Source organism: Hippocampus bargibanti, linkage group LG06, assembly GCF_051943395.1.
Source record: "Hippocampus bargibanti isolate YZ-2025 linkage group LG06, ASM5194339v1, whole genome shotgun sequence".
NCBI lineage: Eukaryota > Metazoa > Chordata > Actinopteri > Syngnathiformes > Syngnathidae > Hippocampus > Hippocampus bargibanti.
This window is the reverse complement of record NC_142739.1, coordinates 24,582,268-24,608,246: the sequence shown is the minus strand read 5'-3', so window position 1 is coordinate 24,608,246 and position 25,979 is coordinate 24,582,268. Positions and strand designations below refer to the sequence as shown.

General features: G+C 40.7%; 1 protein-coding gene across 1 annotated transcript; it reads left to right on the top strand.

The window, feature by feature from the left end:
* Positions 1 to 108: 108 nt before the first annotated feature.
* On the top strand, positions 109 to 24,532 carry scap (SREBF chaperone). The gene is made up of 23 exons (XM_088998787.1): positions 109 to 268; positions 6,164 to 6,364; positions 6,470 to 6,590; positions 8,341 to 8,498; positions 9,002 to 9,222; positions 10,261 to 10,366; positions 11,501 to 11,673; positions 12,880 to 13,006; positions 13,581 to 13,693; positions 15,642 to 15,736; positions 15,817 to 15,915; positions 15,984 to 16,193; positions 16,261 to 16,631; positions 16,704 to 16,853; positions 18,104 to 18,296; positions 18,381 to 18,496; positions 19,080 to 19,539; positions 19,613 to 19,701; positions 19,766 to 19,848; positions 20,133 to 20,299; positions 20,384 to 20,464; positions 20,552 to 20,758; positions 22,191 to 24,532. The coding sequence occupies exons 2-23, from the start codon at positions 6,246 to 6,248 to the stop codon at positions 22,434 to 22,436; spliced, it is 3,705 nt and encodes a 1,234-aa protein (XP_088854913.1). The 5' UTR covers positions 109 to 268; positions 6,164 to 6,245; the 3' UTR covers positions 22,437 to 24,532.
* The last annotated feature ends 1,447 nt before the right edge of the window (positions 24,533 to 25,979 follow it).

Sequence of the window (25,979 nt, the reverse complement as noted above, 5' to 3'; positions counted from 1 at the left end):
AGTAACATCGATCGGCCTCACAGAGAGCGCTGTTGTCATCAACGGTCTTGTCATTGATTCCGCGAAGAAGCATTCAGAGCATCAAGCTTTTGTGGAATCTCAGGTTGGACGGGTCACCCTTGCGGACCACGTAAAAAGAAAAAAAACATGCCAAGGAACATTTAGCCGCATTCCCCGACGATTTGACACTATTCCGGGCATGAAAAAGGAGGAGAAAGAAGGAGGAGCACGGCGGAACCGCTGCGGGGTGAACGTGACGTTTATCCAGGCAAGTAGTGAAGTTTCGAGCTGTTTGCCGTGATGATTCAGAGGACACAAAGAATCCATTGAAACTTATATTTATCCACAAACTCTCAAATGTCTCTTATATTTCTGAAATTATGATTTATATTGAACTACTTAACTTGAAAAATACACTCTGTCATAACTTTCACCGTTGCGTCTATTTATTTGCATAGTGCAAAAATTGAAAGGCAATTTATTGATGCGAAATTGAAGCAATTTAACGCGTGCGTAAGACTTATGACAAAACAACTTAGTAGATATAGTAACCCATTGAACTACTCATTCATCCGCGTGGTTTTATTCAAACATATCGGTGTATTTCATGAAAGGTGTTTGTAAATTTCATTGTGTTGTGTAGCATTCGTCCGTGTGATGAGATGATGCAGAGGATGCAAACATTACCTATTTTTTTTTTTTTTTTGCTAACCTAGCTCTCAGATCGATAGACAGCTTTATTTGCACCATCAATATTCGTGAATTAGATTTGCCTGTCAGGTTGGAGTTCTTCATATGACGTCAAGGGATTTTACGGTGCACCATGATGAGCTAACGGGCTAATGCTAACCCATGACAGGAGACAAACTTTAGCCTCTGATATGTTATTCTTTTTTTTGTAAAAATGTTCCACAAACTTAGCAAGAAGGCGTGGGTGGTGACGTTGTATACACAATATTACACGATCTTAGACACGGAATAAATTGCGATGTTTGATTTGGTTAGAACTTTAGCATTAGCATCAGCCTCCTGCTTGAGAATTTGTGTGTGTACGTGAGTGAGAGAATACTGTATATGTGCCAGTGAATATTTGTATATGAGCACGTGTGGGAATGGTGTGACATATTGAATGTGTGTGTAAAACTAAAATGTATATCGGTGACTGTTTGAGATATGGTATCTTTACAAGTTTGTGCGTGAGAGTGGTGTGACAGAGTGAAACTACGAGTGAGAGAGGACTTGGAAGTGAGAATGTGAAAGTTGTGAGAAAGAGGAATGTGAGTGACATGCAATCACTGCGAGACTAATAAAGGCTAATCCGATCAAATGTCTATGTGGAGATATACTGTAGTGTGTGTGTGTGTGTGTGGGGGGGGGGTTGGTTTAGTTATAAGGAGATGTAAATAGAGAGAGAGAGAGAATCAGAATGTGTGTGTACATGTTTGCGCACTTACGTGTGTGTACAGTATGTTACGCATGATACAATAAATGATTGATAGGGGGGAAGGAAGTCCCTGTCAAGTGTAGCCTCACTTGCGGCAGCACATCCGATGACAGTTGGGGGATCACATTCACATGCACAACACCCTTAAAATACTTCTGGTGACCACATGAATGGTCATGTTGCTGAAACCTGGATATGACTTGAGGGCTGCCGTTTTAGGAAATGCTTTTGACAAGAGGTAAGATGGTCGCCATTCCACAGCGATTTATAGTAAGTGTTTGTTTATTTCAGCATGTTGACAATCGTCTTAAATAATTGAGATTTCAGTAGCGATGTGATTTTTGCAGTATTGTACAGTGATACCTCAGCTTACGAACGCTTTGGCTAACGAACTTTTCACTTTATGAACATTAAATTTGCGAGAATATAATCTTGGCATTCAAACTAGTTTTCGGCGGATGGACACCAAATCACACGGTCGAACAGCGCCACAGTGGCTAGCGGACTCGTTTTCCACACCCCCATTGAGTGCAGATGTGGTTTGCTATTGAGTGGAGTACTTTTGCTATTATGGGACCGAAAAAGACCCCACCACAGGCTAGTTAAGCCGAAGACGACACCAATTACAATCGAGCAGAAGAAAGGAGATCATCGAAAAACACGAACGAGGTGTACGTTTGTGTGACTTAGCGTCCCAATACAAGTATGCTAAGTTGACCATTGCTACTTGTGGCTAAGGTTGTTTGTGTTGTCTCAGCAACGGTCTGAGGCAATAAAAGGTTGAAAAACAGTTGATTTGGATTAACGAAAAGCAGCTAGCAGGGGACTGTGTAAGTGAAGGTATTATCGTTGAGAAAGCACGGCAACTTCACTCGGATATTATGAAGAGGCAACTACATCAACAACCATCACAAAGGTAAATAAAACGACTTTATTATATAGTACAGTTTATTTAATTACAATCCAATAGCACGTTTATTATACATAAAATAATGTATAGTTTGTGTAGTTTTAAGGCTTATTTAGTAGAAAAGTATTTTTATGGAGACATGGGAAACAGATTATTCTCATTTTTAATGGTTTATGATCCGAAATTAATGTTTGGCAGACGAACTTTTCGCATTACACACACTTTCTAGGAACCAATTAAGCTCATAAGCTGATTTATCACTATTTATTTTCGTAGCTTCTTCCAAATGTGGAATCTGCCGCTAATTAATTATCCGCCACTTCCCCAAAAACATTTTGCGATCAGTTAAAAGTTGGGTGACTTCTTATGAAAGAGCCCCCTTTGTATCGGCAACTGCGTTATTAACAGAATTAACACGTGAATGTCAATCTGGATGCACTTTGAACGACCCCCCCCCCCCTATGAGTCCCCCCCCAAGCAGGCGTTTAAATGCATTCCGGTGGGGAACGCTCATTCTCACGGTCTTTTGACGAATCAGGAATGCGGATAGCGCAGCGCGCCGCGTTCCATGTGCACGCCAAGTAGATACATCTCAAAGAAGGACATTGAGGCGGCCATGTTGTCATTACTGTGTCAGCTATTAATAGCAACGTGCCTGCTTAATGCTCCTGAAGGGAAGTCCCTGCAGAGTTTCTGTTGACGAGACACGCAACTACGCAACCTGATGTGAGACTGGCACTCTGCGTGATGACATGCTGCACTGTTGGAGTGACCCTGGACGACCCAATCGGCTCGGGGTTGACGTTGAATTTAGAGAAGCAATTTTTCTATTGCCATGATTCACTCGACAAATGACAATAATTGTGTTGTGCTAGCATTTAGTTTAACTCACTCGCTGCCATTCCCCAATTTATTTTGGAATTAAAAAGTGTGATGTAAAGCGCCATTCCCAAATTTGTTCGTTTTTTTATTCATGCCGAAAAAGTGCTGGTCAGACCTCTGGCAATGTTTTTCCCTTGCACGAGAGGGCAGCATTTGCCTTTTGTCCATTTTAGCGCTTTATGTTATAAATCAATATGTATGTATTGTATTTTGTACAGCCGCCCTGATTTCAAGCTCAGATAACTCCAGACCCATATAACTTACGAATTAACCTTTTTATCCCGATGAATGAAGAGAGTCTAAAGTTTGTTACGCTGCATTGAATGTTTATGTTGTCCTAAAACTCAATATTCTGTGGGTTCCACAATTTGAGTGAAAATGACAAAAACCCTGGCACAGGAGTGGACGCATTTTTTTTGTACATTGGCTGGCAGGGAATGAGTTAACATTTCTATTTTTTTAGCCAATACTTTAGTTAGTTGTGATAGCGGATATATTGTGTCAGTGTGTTGTTCGGAAATATATTGCGTTAGCAGAATGTTAGCCCACGTGTTAGCTAGTAGGCGTGTTGTCTAGTTCACAAAAACTAATAGTCACAAAAACTAAAATGAAAAGGAAAATGAATTAAAAGTTGTCTAATCTCACACTCAACAAACACCTCCATGTATCGGGGTGACAAAAACTAATTAAAAAAGAAATTAAGATGAACCATGATGAAAAATAAGTTTAGTGTACCTTTAAATTATGTTTGACTTCTTCTGTCAGTTTTTTTGTTTACTTATTCTTTGTTTATTTCTCCAAATGCTACGCTTTTGTCACCCTGCGGTTACTTTAGCTTATTAGACTCGCTAGCACAACATTATGAACGTCCTGACGTCCTGCTAATCACCTTCAATTAAAAAAAATATTTCCGCCTCCTGAATTTTTTTTTACGATCTAGCTATTAGGCTATCTAGCTAGATATCTAGCTATCTATTTATCTTGCTAGCTAGCTCTCAAGCTAGCTATCTAGCTAGCTATCTATCATTCTAGCTATCGATCATTCTAGCTACATGTATATATCATTCTAGCTATCTATGTAGTTAGCTACCTATCTATCTGTCTATCTATTTACTGGTTGATTTGTTTACTATTTATTATTATTACTAATTTTATTTCTCAGCAGGTGAATTTGTATCAAAGTATGTTTGACTTCTGTCAGTTTGTTTGTTAAATTATTCTTTGTTTATTTCTCCAAACGCTACCTTTGGCATGACACAACTTTCAACGATGAGTCATTTTCACTTTTGTCATTTTCACTGCGGCTACTTTCGCTTGTTAGACTTGCTCGCTCAACATTATGAACGTCCTGACGTCCAGCTAATCATCGTCAATAAAAAAATAATATTTCCGCCTCCTGAAATGTTTTACTCTATCTGTCTAGCTATCAGGCTATCTAGCTATCTATCTAGCTGTCTATTTGTCTTGCTAGCTATTTAGCTAGCTAGCTATCTAGCAACAAAATCTAGCTAGCTATCTAGCATTCTTGCTATCTATCATTCTAGCTAGCTATCATTCTAGCTACATGTATCTATCATTCTAGCTACATGCATCTTTCATTCTAGCTAGCAATCATTCTAGCTATATGTATATATCATTCTAGCTAGCTGTCATTCTCGCTACATGTATCTATCATTCTAGCTATCTAGTTGGCTCCCTACCTTTCTAGCTATCTACTGGTTTATTTATTTACTATTTATTGTTATTTATTTTATTTCTCAGCAGGTGAATTTGTATCAAAGTATGTTTGCCTTCTCTCAGTTTGTTTATTCTTTGTTTATTTCTCTAAACGCTGCATTTGGCACGAACCACCTTTCAATGATGAGTCATTTTCACTTTTGTCACCTTACGGTTACTTTAGCTTGTTAGACTTGCTAGCGCAACATTATGAGCGTCCTGCTGATCATCGTCAATTAAAAAAAATATTTCCGCCTCCTGAAATGTTTTACTCTATCTATCTATCTATCTATCTATCTATCTATCTATCTATCTATCTATCTATCTATCTATCTATCTATCTATCTATCTATCTATCTATCTATCTATCTATCTATCTATCTATCTATCTATCTATCTATCTATCTATCTATCTAGCAACAAAATCTAGCTAGCTATCTATCTATCTATCTAGCAACAAAATCTAGCTAGCTATCGTTCTAGCTATCTATCATTCTTGCTACATGTATCTATCATTCTAGCTCACTATCAGTCTAGCTACATGCAGCTATCATTCTAGCTAGCTATCATTCTAGCTACATGTATCTATCATTCTAGCTAGCTATCATTCTAGACATACATTGGATTGGATTGGATATGCCTTTATTAGTCTCACAGTGGAGAAATGGATACATGTATCATTCTATCTAGTTGGCTACCTATCTATATAGCTATCTATATACTGGTTTGTTTATTTATTTACTATTTATTGTTGTTATTTATTTTATTTCTCAGCAGGTGAATTTGTATCAAAGTATGTTTGACTTCTGTCAGTTTGTTTGTTTAATAATTCTTTGTTTATTTCTCTAAACGCTGCATTTGGCACGAAACACTTTTCAATGATGAGTCATTTTCACTTTTGTTACCCGACGGTTACTTTAGCTTGTTTGACTTGCTAGCGCAACATTATGAGTGTCCTGACATGCAAATCACTGCGAATTAAAAAAAACATTTCCGCCCCCTGGAATTTTTTGCTCCATAAATAGGCGATGCGCAACTGTCGCTCGATACTCAACCTGAGGCAACAAACCGAAATGAAATCAATCCCAATTTTAATAATAATATTCATTTATAAGCGCCTTTCAAAACTGTCAAGGTCAGTTCACAGTCACAAGATACATTTTTCTGTGGGTGAGCAGCGGCAAATTTGAAATGAATCTTATTTTTTGCAGGAACTCCAATGTCCCGCGGCGTGTGCCCGGCGGCTGCCACACCCTCCCCAATGGCCGGAGGTTGACGCCGCCATCCGCGACGATGCTGCGTGAGCAGCTTAGGGACAAGATCTCGGCGGCCTTCTACCGCCACGGACTGTTGTGTGCCACCTACCCGGTGCCCATCATCCTCTTCACTTCAGTCAGCATCCTAACCTGCTGGTGTGTATTTTTTGGAGGGAGGAATTTCTTTGAGAAGGCATGAACTCATCCAAAATGTATTTCCCACCACTTCTTGCCCCTCCCCCACACTTTTTTTTCCGCCAGTTATCCGTTACTGAGGCTGCCCCTCCCCGGCACAGGTCCCGTGGAGTTCAGCACAAGCGTGCGGGACTACAGCGTTCCTTCCCGCGAGCCTCAAGGAGATTTCGGAGAACAGCCTGACTGGGTATTTGTACTTTTTTTTTTATTTCACATGACTGCGTTCTTTATCCTCTGCAAAGAATGACAAATGTTACTGCTGTGGAATTATGACAAAGTGCATTGAAGGAGAAAATGTCACATTTTCTTTATGAACTCATTCACTACCATTCCTGAATGTATTCGGGAATTGAAAATATGACATTGAAAATAGAACATGGAGCGCCGATAAAGCGCTGGTCAGACCTCTGGCAATGTTTTTTCCCTTCCACGCGTGGACAGCCTTAGCCTTTTGTTCACGTTAGCGCTTTATTACAACTTCAACTGTTGTTAAAGCGCTATATAGATCAATATGTATATTGTATTTTGTACAGCCGACCCCATTTCAAGCTCAAATAACTCCAGACCCATATCATTTAGGAATTAACTCTTTTTTTCTGATGAAAGAAGATAGTCTAAGGTTTCTTACGCTGCATTGAATGTTTATGTAGTGTGTAAACTCAATATTCTGTGGGTCCCGATATTTGAGCGACAATGACAAAAACTCTGGCACTGGAGTGGACACATTTTTGCACATCGTCTGGCAGTCAATAAAAATAATAATAATAATAATAATAATAATAATAATTGCTATAATACTACTACTACTACTACTACTACTAATAATAATAATAATTATTATTCTTATTCTTATTATACAGATAATAATAAATCTTTTTTTTTAATAATAAACACATAAATATATGAATAGGTGAATAAAAATAATACATTTATTTTTAAATCTGTCTAATTTTTTTATTTGTTTATTCATCCAGTTATCGACTTATTTATTTATTTTATTTATCCATTATATTTTATTTATTTATTTATTATTTATATTTATATATTCATTCAGTTATACATTTATTTATTTATTTATTTATTTTATTTATTCGCTGTATTTTATGTATTTATGTATTTATTTATTTATGTGTTTATTTATTTGTTTGCCAGTGAATGAGTTAAAAAGTATTTAATTTTTTTAGGAGTGTATGTTCTAGTACGATAGTTTGTGTTAAAAGGTAAAAATGGGAAGCAGAAGAAGATTGATGACTTTTTTAAATTGTATACATAATACAGTAAGATGTAAGCGTTGCAGTTTCCCTGTTGTCTTATGTACATGCCCACTGTATTGTATATGAATGCAATCGTTTTTTGCAACAATGTTTCTTGTTTTGTCTGCTGAAGCGCGATGATTTTGAAAATTATTAACATTCCATACTGTGTATTAAAGGACAGCCGATGTCACTTTTTATTCAAATGCAAATAAAAATGACGTCACGCCAAGACGTCTTGCATTGCTTGTGAATCCAAACAATGGCTTCAGATTCGGATAATATGCTTTCTTGTTACACATCCAGTTATGAATATGTTTCAAATACACTGTAGTTCTGAAGATTAAAGCATACATGTTTACAATCATTAAAGAATTATATGTGCCATTTTGAGGCAACATTGGGGGAACATCTCCCAAAAAAAGGGAGCTAATGGCCAGCTCCGTTTCTTATTATATATATTTTTTATTTTATCCAGTGCTATTTTATTACTCATCGAATGTAAAAAAAAATATGTGGGCGTAGGGTGGAATGTCTTAACACTCTTTCGTCTCATTTTCATTTTGAATATGAATTCAACTTTTTTTTAAAAAGCAGAGTTGCAGGCGCAATAACTATCGGTCGGTTTGAATTGTCAGGAAGAAGAATATAAAGCGTATTTGTCCTCGCCGTTTTGCTGCGCAGTACTACGGAGCCCCGGTGGCGTACATTCAGCAAGTGTTGGTGAAGGCGGCGGTGGTGCCATGGGACAACAGCCTGGTGCCCGTGGACGTTTTTCGCTCGCCGCTCGGCCGAGTCTTCAGCCTGCTGGACGAGATCCGCAACCACGTGCACACCGACAGGTTTTTTTTTTTTTTTTTTTTTTTTTTTTTTTGCCGGTGCCGTTTTTTTTTTTTTTTTTTTTTTTTTTTTTTTTTTTCACTTTTATTTTTTTTATTAATTCAAATGGCATGCAAACATACAAAGCAACAGAACCAAAACAAACAGACAAACACACTGCAAACCAAACACAAACAAAACCATTGGTTTTGAATAGCTTGTGGAGCTTCTAAAAGTACATCTGAGGTGTGTCTCAGCAAATCTTTCTGCATACTTGATATTTTCCAAATAGTTGGCAACATACATTGCACACCGACACAAAACCAGTCCTGTGACTCATAAGTGACGCAGGTGGCAGGGAGCCGACTCTGGGTTGATTGATTGTTTTTTTTTTTTTTTTTTTTTTTTTTGCTTTTAACCTTCCAATTTTTTTCCAACTTTCGACTAATTAGGAACTTTGTGTTTCAATTACTCAAGAACATAACTCAAGAAAGAACTAAGATGTTGTTTTTGTCCTGGTTGGCAGCTCGGGCGTTCGCAGTCTGGAGTCGCTGTGCCTGCAAGTGGCGGACTTGCTGCCGGGTTTGCGGCGGATGCAATCGGTGCTGCCGGAACATGGCTGCCTGCTGGTCTCGCCCGCCAACTACTGGCAGAACCAACGCGAGCTCTTTGACGCCGACCCGAACCCCTTGAAGACCGTCCAGAAGCACGAGCCTAAAGGCCTTCACGCCTCGGCCACGCTCAGAGGTGTGTGTGTGTGTGTGTGTGTGTGTGTGTGTGTGTGTGTGTGTGTGTGTGTGTGTGTGTGTGTGTGTGTGTGTGTGTGTGTGTGTGTGTGTGTGTGTGTGTGTGTGTCATGAGTTATGGTGTTGTTGTGTGCGTGTGTATGTTTTGTATGGCTATGTGTTTTGTTGTTAGTGTTATGTTTTTTGTTTTATAATTTTGTGTGTTTGTTTTCATAATCAGTGTGTTTTTGGAATGTGTGTTATGTTGTTTTATGTGTTTGAAGTGTATTTTTTTTTTATCCTTACACGTGTGGTTTTTGCGAGTGCTGTTTTGTGTATTTTATATTTAACTCATTCAGTGCCATTCCTGAATTTATTCTGGAATTGAAAATATGACGTGGGGCGCCATTCCGGGTTTTGGTTTTTCTTGCGAGTGATATATATATATATATATATATATATATATATATATATATATATATATATATATATATATATATATATATATATATATAGTGCACACAAACTACTTATTTGAGGATGCTAATTAGTCTTTCAGGTGAACCGATTACCACTGTATATGACGTGCACCAAATATTACTTTTTAATAATAATAATAATAATAATAATAATAATAATAATAATACATTTCATTTATAAGCGCCTTTCAAAACTCTCAAGGTTACTTTACAGTCACAGGATAAAGTTTTTCTGTGGGTGAGCAGCGTCAGCCAGACGCGCCAGCGTTCACTCAACTCCAAAGTAACTCAAATAGATAGAAATCCAGCTAGCTAGCAATTAAATAGCTAATAGATAGCCAGATAGCCTACAGCTAATAGCTAGCGAGCTAGCTAATAGATAGCTATTAGATAGCCAAATACATACATGTATTCTTTTCAGTCCTGTGATATGATGTTACAACCCCCACACAAAATAGTTCCACTGTTAGTAGTTATTGGACAAGAGCGTAGACAAATTGAGTGCACCTTCGCTGACTCACTTGACAAACATTAACATTGCCTGAAAAAAAAAGTCATTTTGCCGCCCATTAATTTTCCAGACCTCCTGTTCGGTGTTCCGGGGAAGCTCACCGGCGTCAGTCACTACAACAGGAAGAGGCTGGTGACGTACACCATTAGCATCGTGCTGTCCAGCTACGACGCAAGGTGACGTTTGCTGTACTATGTCGGTTCTGCGTTCGGTTACCGTATTTTCCGCATTACAAGGCGCAGTGGAGTCAATGAATGACATTTTAAAACATTTTCCAAATACAGTAAAGTCTCGTTATATCGATATCGGTTACAGTAAAGTCTCGTTATATCGATATCGGATATATCGATAGTCCCGGTTATATCGATACTATTTCTATGCACGCATGGAGAAAATTACATGCAAACAGGGTCGGATATATCGATAGTCCCGGTTATATCGATATTTTTTCGGACTCCCTTGAATATCGATATAACGAGACTTTACTGTATATCAATAGTACCGCTTATTACGATACTATTTCTATGAACGCAAGGAGAAAATTACATGCGCGCAGGGTCGGATATATCGATAGTCCCGGTTATATCGATATTATTTCGGACTCCCGAGAATATCGATATAACGAGACTTTACTGTATAGCTTTATGCATTTTTTATGAGCTCAAATACATTCCAGTTTATCACAGTAATATAGTAAATATAATTTTTACTAATCTTATTCCTTTAAAGGTTTTATGTTCCTTAGGGTTTTTCATTAAATATTTTAACCTTAAAATTTTCCGAAATAAACAAAATATTTAGCTAATTTTCCATTTATTTATTTATTTCGGTTTTTGCATTATCTGTTTATTTATTTATTTACGTCTGTATAAACTCTCAGTCGTACAGGTGTGCTCCATCCAGCAAATTTTAGTTCGCTGACGAAGCCTCTTGGATGAGGAGCGAAACATCCGACACCTTCAAAGAAGTAGAGATGACGGCTGAAGAAACCTTTTCATTGATTTATTTATTTCAGACACTAAAAAGGCACTAAAAACAAGCCAAAAATGTGCCGAAAATGGACAATTAAAGTGCAATTGCGAAAAAAAAATCCATCTGACGTCACGGAAAAAAAATCCACCTGACGTCACGGAAGGAACGCCCCTGACCGGGAAAGCGACAATTTTACGAGATTACCGAAATGAAATGATGTTTTATATATCCTGGCATACAAATTTCTTCCAAATCTGGCGTAAGCCCTCGGTTAACTGAATACCGCTTGTACTATTGCCCAAAAACAAAATAAAAAATGGCCGTGTTGTATGTTGTAGTTTCCTGGGTAGCCTGCGCGCTCGCCTGAAGCAGCTGCACCCGTCCACCAACTGCAGCCTAAAAAACGAGCGCCTGGTACACGTGCACTTCAAGGAGGAGATCGGCGTGGCAGAGCTCATCCCGTTGGTCACCACCTATATCATCCTTTTCGCCTACATCTACTTCTCCACGCGTCAGTATCTACTTTCTTCTTCATCTCGGAAGCTTCTTAAATCGCTTTTTGTGTGCCAAATTGCCCAGGCCGTGTGCAAACGTTGGCTCGGTTGCCAAAGTACACGACATGTCGCTGATTAACTATGGTAGCGTTTGAATAGAGATGTAAAGAAAACTTCATTGTTTGAAAGATATTTTCACACCATTTAACCTTTTCATACCCATCTCAGTAAATGCTCAAGGATGAAAAATGTAAATGCATTTAATACCAGATTGCCTCATCTATTTATTTATTTGTTTTAAATAGACCTGGACGAATACAAATCACTCCAGATAAATTTTTTGTCGGTGGACTTGCACTCTCAACTGAAAACTACTGTATGTTAAAGGACAACTGACGCCTTCCGACAAGTTGTGTCCATTATTTGTAAAATCACTTCAAATAACTTCTACTGAGCGTATTTTACAAACATTCCACGGCATCTAGCTATATTTTACGCTTTAAGACTCGCGCTGAATATTCAGGAAGTCTTGTTTTTGAGTTGGTGATGATTCCTGACGTCACAGAAGGAACGCCCCTGACCAGAGAACGCGACACACAATGCATTTTGGGTACTTTGTTTGGTCTGAAAACGTCGTGTTGATGGAGAAATTAGAAGGAAAAACATAAATAATGCGATGATGAATACTAGCTGACACAAATTCCCAGCATACAAATCAGCCCTTTTCCAACGGAGCTTGGGCGCCTTCTTGTGCATTTTCTGGGAGCTACATTGGACTCCAGACGCCTCAAAATGACACGGAAGGACTTCTTTAATCGATTGCTAACATTTATGCTTTCCTCTTCAGAACTATTTGAATCATATTCATAAGTGTATGAGTAACAAGAAAGCATCTTCTCCGAATCTGAAGCCATTGTTTTGATTCTCGAGCATGGCAAGACGTCTTGGCGTGACGTCACGAACAAGGGGGCGGGACCTTCTGAAACTGATTCAGAAGGTCATTTTGAAGTAGTCTTTGGACACTTTCGGTCATTTTTATTGGTGTTCTCCATTTGACTAAAATTAACAGCATGCGTGTTTTGGGTATTTTAGATGCTATAAAACGTTTTTCTGATGTCAATTAGGAAACAAAAAAAATGGTGTCGGTTGTCCTTTAAAAAGTCTATTTTACCCACCACCCCTCATCCCTAACCCCTCCACCACCACCAAATTCCCCCCTACAGGGAAGATCGACATGGTCAAGTCCAAGTGGGGTCTCGCTCTGGCCGCTGTGGTTACCGTGCTGAGCTCGCTGCTCATGTCAGTCGGCCTGTGCACGCTCTTTGGCCTCACGCCCACTCTCAACGGAGGGTACGCCGCACACACACATATGTACACATGCGCACACACACACACACACCCGCTTATCAGTGGCCTCCTTCCAGTAATTTGTGTCAATGTTTACTAGCGGTCTGTGAAGTAATTGCTATCCCGATGTTGACGCTGCCCATCCGTCCAATCATGTGACAATACCCCGAAAGCAGATGGCATGGCGTGACGGGCTTCTACCAACAATTGGCCCAAATGCACACACACGCCACGACACGCACACGGGAAGCTCGCTAAAGGGCGTGTGCGTTTGATATCACCACTATTGACCCATTTGTGCTCTTTTATACCGCCCTAAAATGCTTTCTCGCTGAATCATATGCATAACAGATCACGTTAACTCTGCCCCATTTGCGCATTTTTCCCCCACTGATGCATAAAAATAATGTTAACAAATTTACATAAATGAATGAATTTGTATACATCTGATTAAAAAAATAATTTTAAAAAAATGATTATAATTGTTGACTGTAGTAACCGCAATCCCTGAAACGGTTCACACAATTAAGCCTCACGTAGTTGCCGCCTGGTCTTAACGTGTCTTTTGTTCCTACAGGGAAATTTTTCCATACCTGGTGGTGGTGATTGGTGTGGAGAACGTCTTGGTCCTCACCCAGTCTGTGGTGTCCACGCCGGTTGATCTGGAAGTCAAGCTGCGCATCGCTCAGGGTACGAATGGCTGGGCTATAAACCCGCAATATCAAATCTATTTCGATTATTTTTTCGATTTTGATTCTTTTTGTTTATTTTGTTTAAGGTGAAAGCATTTTATAGTACTATCCGTTTATATAATAATAATAAATATAATAATAAATATTATAATAATAATAAATATTATTATTACAATATTTCTAATAATAATAATAATAATAATGATCATAATCATAATAATACATTTTAATTTCATTTACAAATATTTGTGTATTTTTGTATTCATTCGTTTATTATTATTTTTTTCCAGCAAATAATTTAAAATCCAATAATATTGATTGTGCAGGAGTAGCACTGAAGCCTCTGTCACTCTTGTGGTCTTTTTTGTCGTGTATGAGGCAAGATAAAAATATGTGCGGCTTCAAAATCCTTGGTTACTTATTTATATTTTATTTTAATTTATATATTTTTTTATTTATATGCTTATCTATTTGTATATTTGTGTTTATTTATTATTAAAATATTTTTTTATTTGACCAGTTCTATTGAAAATGAAAATAAATATAATGAATAAATATCATGAATGAATGAATAAATAAATACATGAATAAATAAATAAATAAATAAATACATGAATGAATGAATGCATGAATGAATGAATGAATGAATGAACGAACGAACGAACGAATGAATGAATAAATAAATAAATAGATCAATAACATAATGAATAAATAGATCAATAACATATAATAAATATATACAATAAATAAGTATATAACTGGATGAATAAATAAATAGGCCGGATTTTAAAATACATTTATTATTATTTTTATTTGTATTTTTATTTATTTATCGATCTATTGATGTATATTGATGTGTTTATTTATTTTTTATTTTTAAAATACATTTTATTTGAGCAGGTCTACTGAAAATGAATAAATAAATAAAATATATTGAATAAATGTTTCACTGAATGAATAAATAGATAAATAAAATATAATGAATAAATAAAATAAATAAGTCGATAACTGGATTAATAAATAAATAATTTGGACAGATTTAAAAATACATTTATTATTTGTATATTTATTTGTAGTTTTTTTACTGATTTATGTATATATTTGTGTTTATTTATTTATTATTTTAAAAATAAATGTATTATTATTATTCGCTTCCAGACGATTGCATGCAAAAATGTGTCCACTCCTGTGCCAGGGTTTTTGTCATTGTCACTTGAATTACAGAATCTACAGAATATTGAGTTTTAGGACTACATAAACAATCAATACAGCGTCCGAAACCTCAGACTCTCTTTTGTAAAAAAAAAAGATCTTTCCTAAATTATATGGGTTTGGAGTTGTCTGAGCTTGAAATGGGGGTGGATGCACAAAATACAATACACTACACCAGGGGTGTCAAAGTCATTTTTGCCGCGGGCCACACTGTAGTTATGGTTTCCTCTCGAGGGCCCATTAGAATGTTTAAATCCCTTCAAATATTACATATAGAGCACACAGCAAATTAATGAATAACTCGTTTTCAAATCTGACGTCAAGAATAATGACTTTTATTGTGGTTGACATCCGAAAATATGAAATTTTGGCTCAGATTTTAGCAATCATCATGGAATTTAACAAGTTTGATTTGCTTTCGCGGGCCGAAAAAAATGATGTGGCGGGCCGGATTTGGCCCGCGGGCCTTGACTTTGACACCTGTGCACGACACAATTGATTTACATAAGGCTTTAACAACAGCTGGAGCTGTACCAAAGTGCTAACAAGGACAAAATGCAAATCCCTCCCCCTCGTGGAAGGGAAAAACATTGCCAGAGGTCTACCAGTGCTAGGAAATGACAGCGAATAAGTTAAAGATTTTTTTTGCAGGTTAGTTTTAAAATTGCCTTTAAAAAATGACTATACTTCAACTGTACTTAGTTTTGACCTTTTTGACCTTTTTCTCTGTACAGGCCTGAGTAACGAGAGCTGGTCCATCATGAAGAACATGGCCACCGAACTGTGCATCATCCTCATCGGATACTTCACGCTCGTACCAGCTATTCAGGTTTTGCCGCCTTTTACAATTTAACCGGCGGCAAAATTATGGGAGATTTTTGTGTGACCCACCGTGCGGAATATTCGTAGGAGTTTTGCCTGTTTGCTGTGGTGGGCTTGGTATCCGACTTCTTCCTTCAGATGTTCTTCTTCACCACCGTGCTGTCCATCGACATCCGCCGCATGGAGGTGCGCCGACCGCTTCCTGGAAGTCTGCGGTTACAAATCGGTGATGGCTCCAAAAATATCTGTTGCAGCTGACGGACCTGCACGGTCACATGCGAACCGAGGACAGCCTACCGTCAACCAAGCCGTCCCCTTTGCGAACGCGTTCGGCGCCTCCTCCGCCGCGTCCCCTTCCTCACACCATCACGTTGCAGACCTCCGCCAGGAACCTGCGCCCCCCTAAGAGGCTTCGACTGGTCTACTTCCTGGCACGCAGACGCCTGGCCCAGCGCATCATAATGGTAAGACCACCGGTCCAGAATCCAAACCTCTAGTCCGCGGTCAAGCGTTTAACCGCCTGGTTTGCAGGTCAGCACGGTGATCTGGATCGGCATTCTGGTCTACACCGACCCGGCCGGCGTGCGCACCTACTTGGCCGCCCAAGTTTCGGAACAAAGTCCCTTGGGGGACGACGGGGTTGGAAGTCTGACCCCCCACCTGGAAGCGGCGCCCGTCTTCCGCCGAGGAGATCTGAGCAGCACCCTGACGCCGGACCCGACGACTTTACCTTACAACCAACCGCAAGGCCCGCCGGGCTCCAAGGCGGAACCGCCGCCCCGTTCCTTGCCTGAACCGCCCCAGATCACCTGGGGGGCGGACGACGAGGAAGGTTGGAGGAGACTCTCATTCAGACATTGGCCTTCGCTCTTCAGCTACTACAACATCACGTTAGCTAAGAGGTGTGCACCTCGGCGCCGATGCCATCCCCCTTTCGTTTGGGGCGACAGAGCTCACTGTGGTCCCCGTTTCAGGTACATCAGCATCTTGCCCGTCATCCCCGTTGCCCTTCACCTGAGCCCTCAAGAAGCCATCGAGGGGCGCCACCCACAGGACACTCAGCACCCGTTGCCCCCCATTCCCAAGGTGGCAGCGGATCTCCAAACAGACCTCACACTTTACAAGTCAGTTATGACGCTGACACAACCGACACAAAACACACACTCAACTTGCATCTTCCTCATGAACATATTTGTGAGTCAAGTCACCTTTTCCATGTTAATGTCTTAATCCGTTCCAAGCTTCCCAAAATTCAGACATCAATATTTTATAAAGCATAGAAATGCATGAAAAGATGTCACAAATATACGTTAAAATTAGTTCACTGCATCACATTAATGTTGTTTCTTGCCACATTAACTAATAATAATAATAATAATAATAATAATAATAATAATAATAATAATAATAATAATACATTTAAAATATATTATATATAATAATAATTAAAACATTTTAAGCGCCTTTCAAAGCTCTCAAGGACACTTGACAGTCACAGACAAGCACAGGTACTACAATAAATAAAATACAATCACAAATAGAATACAATAAATAAAATACAGTTGTAAATAGAAACAAGAGAAAGAGCTGCACAGAAAATGCGATTTTAAATAGGTGGGTTATGAGATGTGATTTGAAGGTGGGAAGAGAATCGATGTTACAAATCTTGGGAGGAAGTGAGTTCCAGAGTTTGGGGGCAGAGCAGCTGAAAGCCCTGTTCCCTATCGTGCCGAGACGGGCAGGGGGGGGGGGGGGCATACAGAAATGGAGGGAGGATTCACTGCCACAAGTGTAAAAATGTGTCCACTCCAGTGCCAGGGTTTTTGTCATTGTCACTCAAATTCCAGGACCTACAGAATATTGAGTTTTAGGACTACATAAACATTCAATGCGGTGTAAGAAACCTTACACTCTCTTCTTGCATCAGAAACAAATAGTTAATTCCTAAATGATATGGGTCTGGAGTTATATGAGCTTGAAATGGGGACGGGTGTACAAAGTACAATGCAATAAACGCAGTACATATTGGTTGATATTGCGCTTTAACAACAGCTGAAGTTGTAACATAGCGCTAACTTTGACAAAAGTAAAATGCTTCCCCCTTGTGGAAAAGAAAAAAAACATTGTCAAAGGCCAGTGCTTTCTCGGCACCCAAGCAAGCATGAAAAAAAAAAAAAAAAAACAGAACAAATTCTGGAATGGCGCTCTATGTCGTATGTTTAATTCCCAATACATTTGTGAATGAGTTAATCGTCGACTCAGTGTCTTGGAACAGATTAAGACATTAACATGCAAAACGCATCTTGACTTACAAACCTATCTAGTTAAGAAATTTCTTTCACAACCAATTCATTTTGTGGCTTGTTTCCGTCAGGGTGGCGGCGTTGGGCCTAGCGGCCGGCGTGCTCTTGGTGCTGCTCCTTCTTTGCCTCTACCGACTTCTGTGCCCACGAAACTACGGCCAAAACGGCGGGCGACGCCGCCGAGGGGACCGGCCATGCGACGGCTACGGATACTGGCCGCCCGTCAGCGAAATCTCGCCGCTCTTGTTACGGGGTCACTGCATGGTGGGGGAAGAATAGAATTTCCTCGGCAAGTCGTTCGTTAACCACCCCTGGCGAGTTTGATTTGATCCCTTTAATGCCTCGCAGGACATCGAGTGTCTGGCTAACGACGGGATGCTTCTGGCCAGCTGCTGCTTGGCCGGACAGATTCGTGTTTGGGACGCCCAAACGGGAGACTGCCTGACCGTCATTCCCAAGGACGGGTAAGCCTAGACCGCTTGAGCTAACGATGCTTCAGCTAATGGCGCCTGAGCTAACGCCGCCTGAGCTGACGCCGCTTTAGCTGACGCCGCTTTAGCTGACGCCGCTTGAGCTGACGCCACGTGAGCTAACGCCGCTTTAGCTAACGCCGCCTGAGCTAACGCCACCTGAGCTAACGCCGCTTGAGCTGACGCCACTTTGGCTAACGCTGCTTGACGTAACATCGCTTGAGCTAACGCCGCTTGAGCTAACGCCGCTTGAGCTAACGCCACCTGAGCTGACGCCGCCTGAGCTGACGCCGCTTGAGCTAACGGCCCCTGAGCTAACGCCACCTGAGCTAACGCCACCTGAGCTAACGCCGCTTGAGCTGACGCCATTTTGGCTAACGCCGCTTGAGGTAACATCGCTTGAGCTAACGCCGCTGGAGCTAACATCGCCTGAGCTAACGCCGCCTAAGCTAACGCCGCCTAAGCTAACGCCGCCTAAGCTAATGCCGCCTAAGCTAACACCGCCTTAGCTAACGCCGCCTAAGCTAACGCCGCCTTAGCTAACGCCGCTTGAACATGCGAGTTGTATCACTTCCAGGCGGAGGCGAACCAGCAGCAGGGACTGCTGGGAAAACCTGAGCTCCGAGGGTCCCGACCCCTCCCTGAGCGGCGACAGCCTGTCGGAGGACGAGGGCTACCAGGTGAGGCAGCGGACCACCCCTAGCCGCCCGCCCCTCTTCAAAGACCAGCCGGACCTGACGCCGCTCATCGAAACCAACTTCGCCTCAACGCCGACCTGCGCCTGCGCCGCCAAACCCACCGGGGACGCTTTCGACTACGGCGACCTGGTGGCGGACGCCTACATGGCGCACAAACCGCCCTCGCCGTCCAACTTTTTCTCCCCTTCTTCGTCCTCGCCGCCCTCTGCCACGCCGTCCCATAGACACTTTGTGGACGCTTTTGACGCGACCCCCCCGGATTTGGGCGACGGTTCAGTGTGGGCGCTGGAGCTCAGAGGGAATCTTATCGCTGCCGGGCGGAGCAACGGGAAACTGGAGGTGTTTGTGTGTACTACGTCTGTATTTGCCCCGAGTGTGTACACACGTGTAGTTATCATGTGTGTGTTTGTAGCTGTGGGACGCCAGCGACGGGCGGCTGCGCTGCAGTAGCGAGTCTGCGGGTGCATCCGGCATCACGGCGTTGGCCTTCCTCAATAACAGGTGCGTGGCGTGGCGGTTTTTGAAACGCGCCGTCGGCTGACGTGTCGTTCGCGTTTCGTCTCAGAATCGTGGCGGCGCGTCTGAACGGCTCTCTGGACTTCTTCAGCGTGGACGTCAACAAACCTCTCGCGCTTCTTCAGTACCGAGGTGAGAGCACGGAGGGGTAATTTTGTTAAGAATGCTCTTTGTTAATAATAAGAATCATAATAATAATTAGTTCACTGATGAATCTTTTCGGATGAGGAGCGAAACATCCGACACCTTCACAAAAGTACAGACGACGGCTGAAGAAACCTTTTCATAGATTTCCTAAAAATTGCTTATGAGTACTATTTAGCCTTTAGACATGACGAAATGCGATTGATTGATTGATTGATTGATTGATTGATTTGATTGATCGATTTATTGATTTGTCCATCTTCTGGTTTTAGGCACGCCATGCCGCGGCGGCGTCCCCATTTCGCACTGCTACAGTAGCGAGGACGCCATCAGCTGCCATCTAACACGCTCGGTGCAGTGTGCCCACCAGAAGCCCATCACAGTCTTAAAAGCCGCCGCCGGCAGGGTGATTACCGGTAGCCATGATCACACCGTGCGGGTAAGCCCCGCCCACCCACCAGGCAGAGATGGCAGAATGTGCTGAATGCGCAAAGATGGCAGAAACCTATTTCGACATGTTCAGGTTTACCGTCTGGAGGACTCCTGCTGCCTCTTTACGCTACAGGGTCACTCGGCAGGCATCACCGCTGTTTACATCGATGAGGTCACTTCCTGTTTATCTGTAACGCACGTGCTTGACCGTTTTTTTAATCATCTCAGATTGCGTTCAACCTGTCTGGTGTTCCCTCAGACGATGGTCCTGGCGAGCGGCGGCCAGGACGGCGTCATCTTCCTATGGGACGTCTTAACGGGAAATCGCGTCAGTCACGTTAACGGTCACCGCGGCGACGTCACTTCCCTGGTTTGCACGCCGCTTTGCATCATCAGCTCCGGTTTGGATGAACTCATCTGCGTTTGGGATCGCAGTACCGGAATCAAATTGTACTCCATACAACAGGTAGGTGTCATCTGGTGGCCATGTTGGAATTATGACTTTTCTTTGTACAGTGATACCTCAGTTTATGAACTTAATTGGTTCCCAGAAAGTGTCTGAGGTGAAAAGTTCATCTTCCAAACATTTATTTCACATAAGAAACCATTAAAATGAGAATAATCCGTTACCAGATCCCCATAAAACATAATTTTCTACGAAATAAGCCTTAAAACTACACAAAATATACCTTATTTTATGTATAATAAATGTGCTAATGTATTGTAATTAAAGAAATAAACTGTACTGTATAATAAAGTCGTTTTATTTACCTTTGTGATGGTAGTTGTCATTGCATGACAAACTTCCAGGTTGCCTCTGAAGATACTTCTGTTTACATTTAAAGCCATCCATAACCTTGCCCCCCCCTATCTGTCTGACCTAATTCAAATCTCCGTTCCTACTCGGGCCCTCAGATCCTCTTCCTCCCTCCACCTCTACACGCCCTCTGCCCGTCTCACAACGATGGGGTGCAGAGCTTTCAGCCGCTCCGCTCCTAAACTCTGGAACTCACTTCCACCCAACATCCGCAACATTGACTCCCTTCCTACTTTCAAATCTCACCTGAAAACCCACCTCTTTAAACTTGCTTACATGGTCTAATTTATTATGCTGTTTTATTATTTATTGCTTTATGCATGATTTTACTGTTTTGTGTGTTGTCTTTGTTGTAAAGTGTCCTTGAGTGTTCAGAAAGGCGCTTGTAAATTAAATGTATTATTATTATTATTGGATGATATCCGATTGAAGTTGCCATGCTTTCTCTGTGATAATTTTACCGAGTTCCTCATCAATTGTTTCAATCTCGTTTCAACTTTATTGATAGCTCAAAGGCAGAGTGTAGACTGCAAGGTTAAAATATCCCATCAATCAGGCTCCACAAACAACCCGCACAAGCCATCTGTACACTTGATGCAAAAAGCCAACAGAACACAATTGATGAGGAACAAGGTAAAATTATCGCAGAGAAAGCACCTACAAGGCATCATTCCTCAAGATGGTGAAAGAAGAAGGTTACGTTCCTCATCAAGTGTTTAATGCTGATGAAACCGGCCACTCCATTCCATCAAGCCATCAACGACCATCACAAAGGTAAATAAAATGACTTTATGATACCGTACAGTTTATTTGTTTATTTATAATACCATAGCACATTAATTATACATAAAATAAGGTGTATTGTGTGTAGTTTTAAGGCTTAAAAAATTAGAAAGTAGAAAATTATGTTTTATGGGGACATGTGAACGGATTATTCTCATTTTAATGCTTTCCTATGGGAAAATATTTTTTGGGATCCACACTTTTCGCCTTACACACTCTGTCTGGAAACCAATTGAGTTCGTAAGCCAAGGTATCACTGTATCTCTATTCCTTTTTTTGACATCCTCTCATATCGCAGGAGGCCGGTTGCGGTTCCAGCCTGGGTCTCATCTCGGATTCCCTTCTGGTGACCGGCGGTCTGGGCTGCGTCTCCTTCTGGGATTTGAACTACGGAGACTTAATCCAGACGGTCTACTTGGGTCCAAGTAGCGACGGTCAAGCCGTGAGGCAGCTCCTTGTCCTAAACAATGCCGCCATCGTATGCGACTTTGGCAGCGAGCTCAGTCTGGTTTTCGTTCCGTCGGTTCTTGAGAAATTGGATTGAAGTCTGAGTGATGAACTTTTTGATTTCATATTTCGCGCCCTGTTATGCTGCCTGCTGCCTGTTCGCATCATGTGCGAACGTATGACCTGCTGCCAACTATCTACACCTCATGGGGGCGCTCTTATGTAGACATCATTATTAGCGGTACTTGAGATCTTTATATGGAACTTGGGAGACATGAACGTCATATTTTGTTTTCTTCTTAGACTTGTGCAAGTGTGTAAATAATACACACATGCACAACTAAAAGCTTCGATTTTCACACCGGCGACAATTTTTCTTATACATGCGGTGTAAATGTTGCTAATGCATTTGTTTATAACTGCTATCCCATAGTTGACCAGCAGATGGCTGTGCTTTATTTTCTCGGCGTTCATTACATTGCTTTGTTGTCACTTCCGGTACAGGTTTTACTCTCCGCACTTCGTTACTTAAAGGACAACAGACGTCTCCGGACAAGTCCATAATTTGTAAAATGGCTTCAAATGACTTCTACTGAGCGTATTTTAATAAGATTCCACCGCATATAGCTAGATTTTACGTTTTAAGACGCGCGCTGAATATTCCGGAAGTCTTGTTTTTGAGTTGGTGACGAGTCCGTACGTGACGTCACTGAAGGAACGCCCCTGACCAAAAAAAAGGACACATTGTAGCAGTCCTTCCATGACATCAATGCTTGTTTGGTCTGACAACCTCGTGTTGCACCAGAAACAGCGAGACGAGGGCGTCCAAGCTCCATGCAAGGAATTTATCAGCCTGTGGAAATGGGCTGATTCGTTCCTCACAGGAGCTCGGCGGCCATTTTCTGCCTCTTTTTGGGTGAGACATTCCCCCCCCGCCCCCAATGTTGCCTCAAAATGGCACGGAATACATTTTTTAATTCTTCTTCAGAACTATTTGAATCATATTCATAACTGGGTGTGTAACAAGAAATCATATTCTCACAATCTGAAGCCATTGTTTTGATTCTCCGGCAATACAAGACGTGTTGGCTTTCTTGTTACACATCCAAGTCAAGTATAAGGTGAATGACTTACAACCTTGTATGTGCATGATATGAATTTGCAGTGCAGCTTACCAAGTTAAACGTCGGAGATATCAAAAGTGTCATTTTGACTTACTCGGGAATTGCATAAAGTGCAATTTGCCGAGGCACACAGGCAACTTTCGAAGTTGCACCTTATGAATCTTGTGTGAAACCTGCAGGGTCTCTCACACATGCCTTTCGGTCTTTGGGACTGTAACTTACTATGCAAGGTGCAACCCCGAGATACCAAAGGTGTATGTTGGTGTTGTCATTTTTTTTTACATTTTTACATGAATAGGATAACCGTGTTTTGGTATTCCATGAACGTAAACAGCGACAATATGGATATCTTTTGTATCACGCACAAAATGAGCCTGCATGATAGAACAAACTGGGGAGAAGATACAAAATGTGCGGGTGTGACAGGACAGGATGTTGCTGAACTGAAAGTTGCAGTGCACACATAACGTTTACGTGACAATGACGTGCGGTTGAAACTTGGGAGGTCACATGACTAAGACCAACCGGCCGCTGCGCTTCTTCATCCCTTTAGCGCAGGCGTGGGCAAAGTTCTTTTGTATTTATTGCATTAAAGTCCAATTTTAATGTTTCTTTTCATCATTTATGTATTTTTAAACTAAATAATTTATTAAATGGATGTCACTAAAATGGGACAGTCCATAATGTCCTTTTCAAAAATTACTTGCCCACCCCTGCGTTAAGATTTACACAGCTGAAGTTGTTTGAAGTGTGTGGTTTGGACCAAACGAAGCAAATGTAGAATAACAGGAATGTATTTTTATGGTCTTGTGTCACACGCTAACTTTTGGCTTTTTAGGCACTTTTGTGTTAGCAAATTTTGTCAATATTTTTGTTTTCTTGCTTCCATTGTACATGTGAAGGGACCAGAGAAAACAAATACTGTTTGTTTAGAGGCAGCAAACCCCCAACCCATTAAACCTCCCCATTGGCTGGCTTAGTGACATAATTTATTGACCTGTTTTGTAAGAAAAGCTTTGTACTAATTTTCCAAAAAAGACACTTTGATATGACAATGAGATTGATCACTTCATTTTCTTGTTTTTTTCAGTTAAAAACGCCTTACTATACAAGGTTGTTCGTTCGGTTAAAAACACCTTACAAAACATGGTTGTTTTATGGCTAAAAACGCCTTACTATACATGGCGGGTTTTTTTCGGCTAAAACGCCTTACTATACATGGTCGTTTTTTTAGCCTAAAAACGCCTTACTATACATGGTCGTTTTTTCGGTTAAAACGCCTTACTATACATGGTTGTTTTTCGGCTAAAAACGCCTTACTATACATGGTCGTTTTTTTGGCCTAAAAACGCCTTACTATACATGGTCGTTTTTTTCGGCTTAAAAACGCCTTACAATACATGGTCGTTCTTTCGGTTAAAAACACCTTACTATACATGGTCGTTTTTTGGGCTAAAAACACCTTAGTATAGATGGTTGTTTTTCGGCTAAAAACGCCTTACTATACATGGTCGTTTTTTCCGCTTAAAAACGCCTTACTATACATGGTCGTTTTTTTCCGCTTAAAAACGCCTTACTATACATGGTAGTTTTTTTCGGCTTAAAAACGCCTTACTATACATGGTCGTTTTTTCGGCTAAAAACGCCTTACTATACATGGTCGTTTTTTTCAGCTAAAAACGCCTTACTATACATGGTCGTTTTTTCGGCTAAAAACGCCTTACTATACATGGTCGTTTTTTTCGGCTTCAAAATACCTTACTATACATGGTCGTTTTTTCGGCTAAAAACGCCTTACTATACATGGTCGTTTTTTTCGGCTTAAAAACGCCTTACTATACATGGTCGTTTTTGGGCTAAAAACACCTTACTATACATGGTCGTTTTTTGGGCTTAAAACACCTTACTATACATGGTCTTTTTTGGGTTAAAAACACCTTACTATACATGGTCGTTTTTGGGCTAAAAACACCTTACTATACATGGTCGTTTTTTGGGCTTAAAACACCTTACTATACATGGTCGTTTTTTTAGCCTAAAAATGCCTTACTATACATGGTTGTTTTTCGGCTAAAAACGCCTTACTATACATGGTCGTTTTTTTAGCCTAAAAACGCCTTACTATATATGGTCGTTTTTTTTCGGCACAAACGCCTTACTATACATGGTTGTTTTTCGGCTAAAAACGCCTTACTATACATGGTCGTTCTTTCGGTTAAAAACACCTTACTATACATGGTCGTTTTTTGGGCTAAAAACACCTTACTATACATGGTCGTTTTTTTCGGCTTAAAAACGCCTTACTATACATGGTCGTTTTTTGGGCTAAAAACACCTTACTATACATGGTCGTTTTTTTCGGCTTAAAAACGCCTTACTATACATGGTCGTTTTTTTCGGCTTAAAAACGCCTTACTATACATGGTCGTTTTTTTCAGCTAAAAACGCCTTACTATACATGGTCGTTTTTTTTCCGCTAAAAACACCTTACTATACATGGTCGTTTTTTTTCGGTT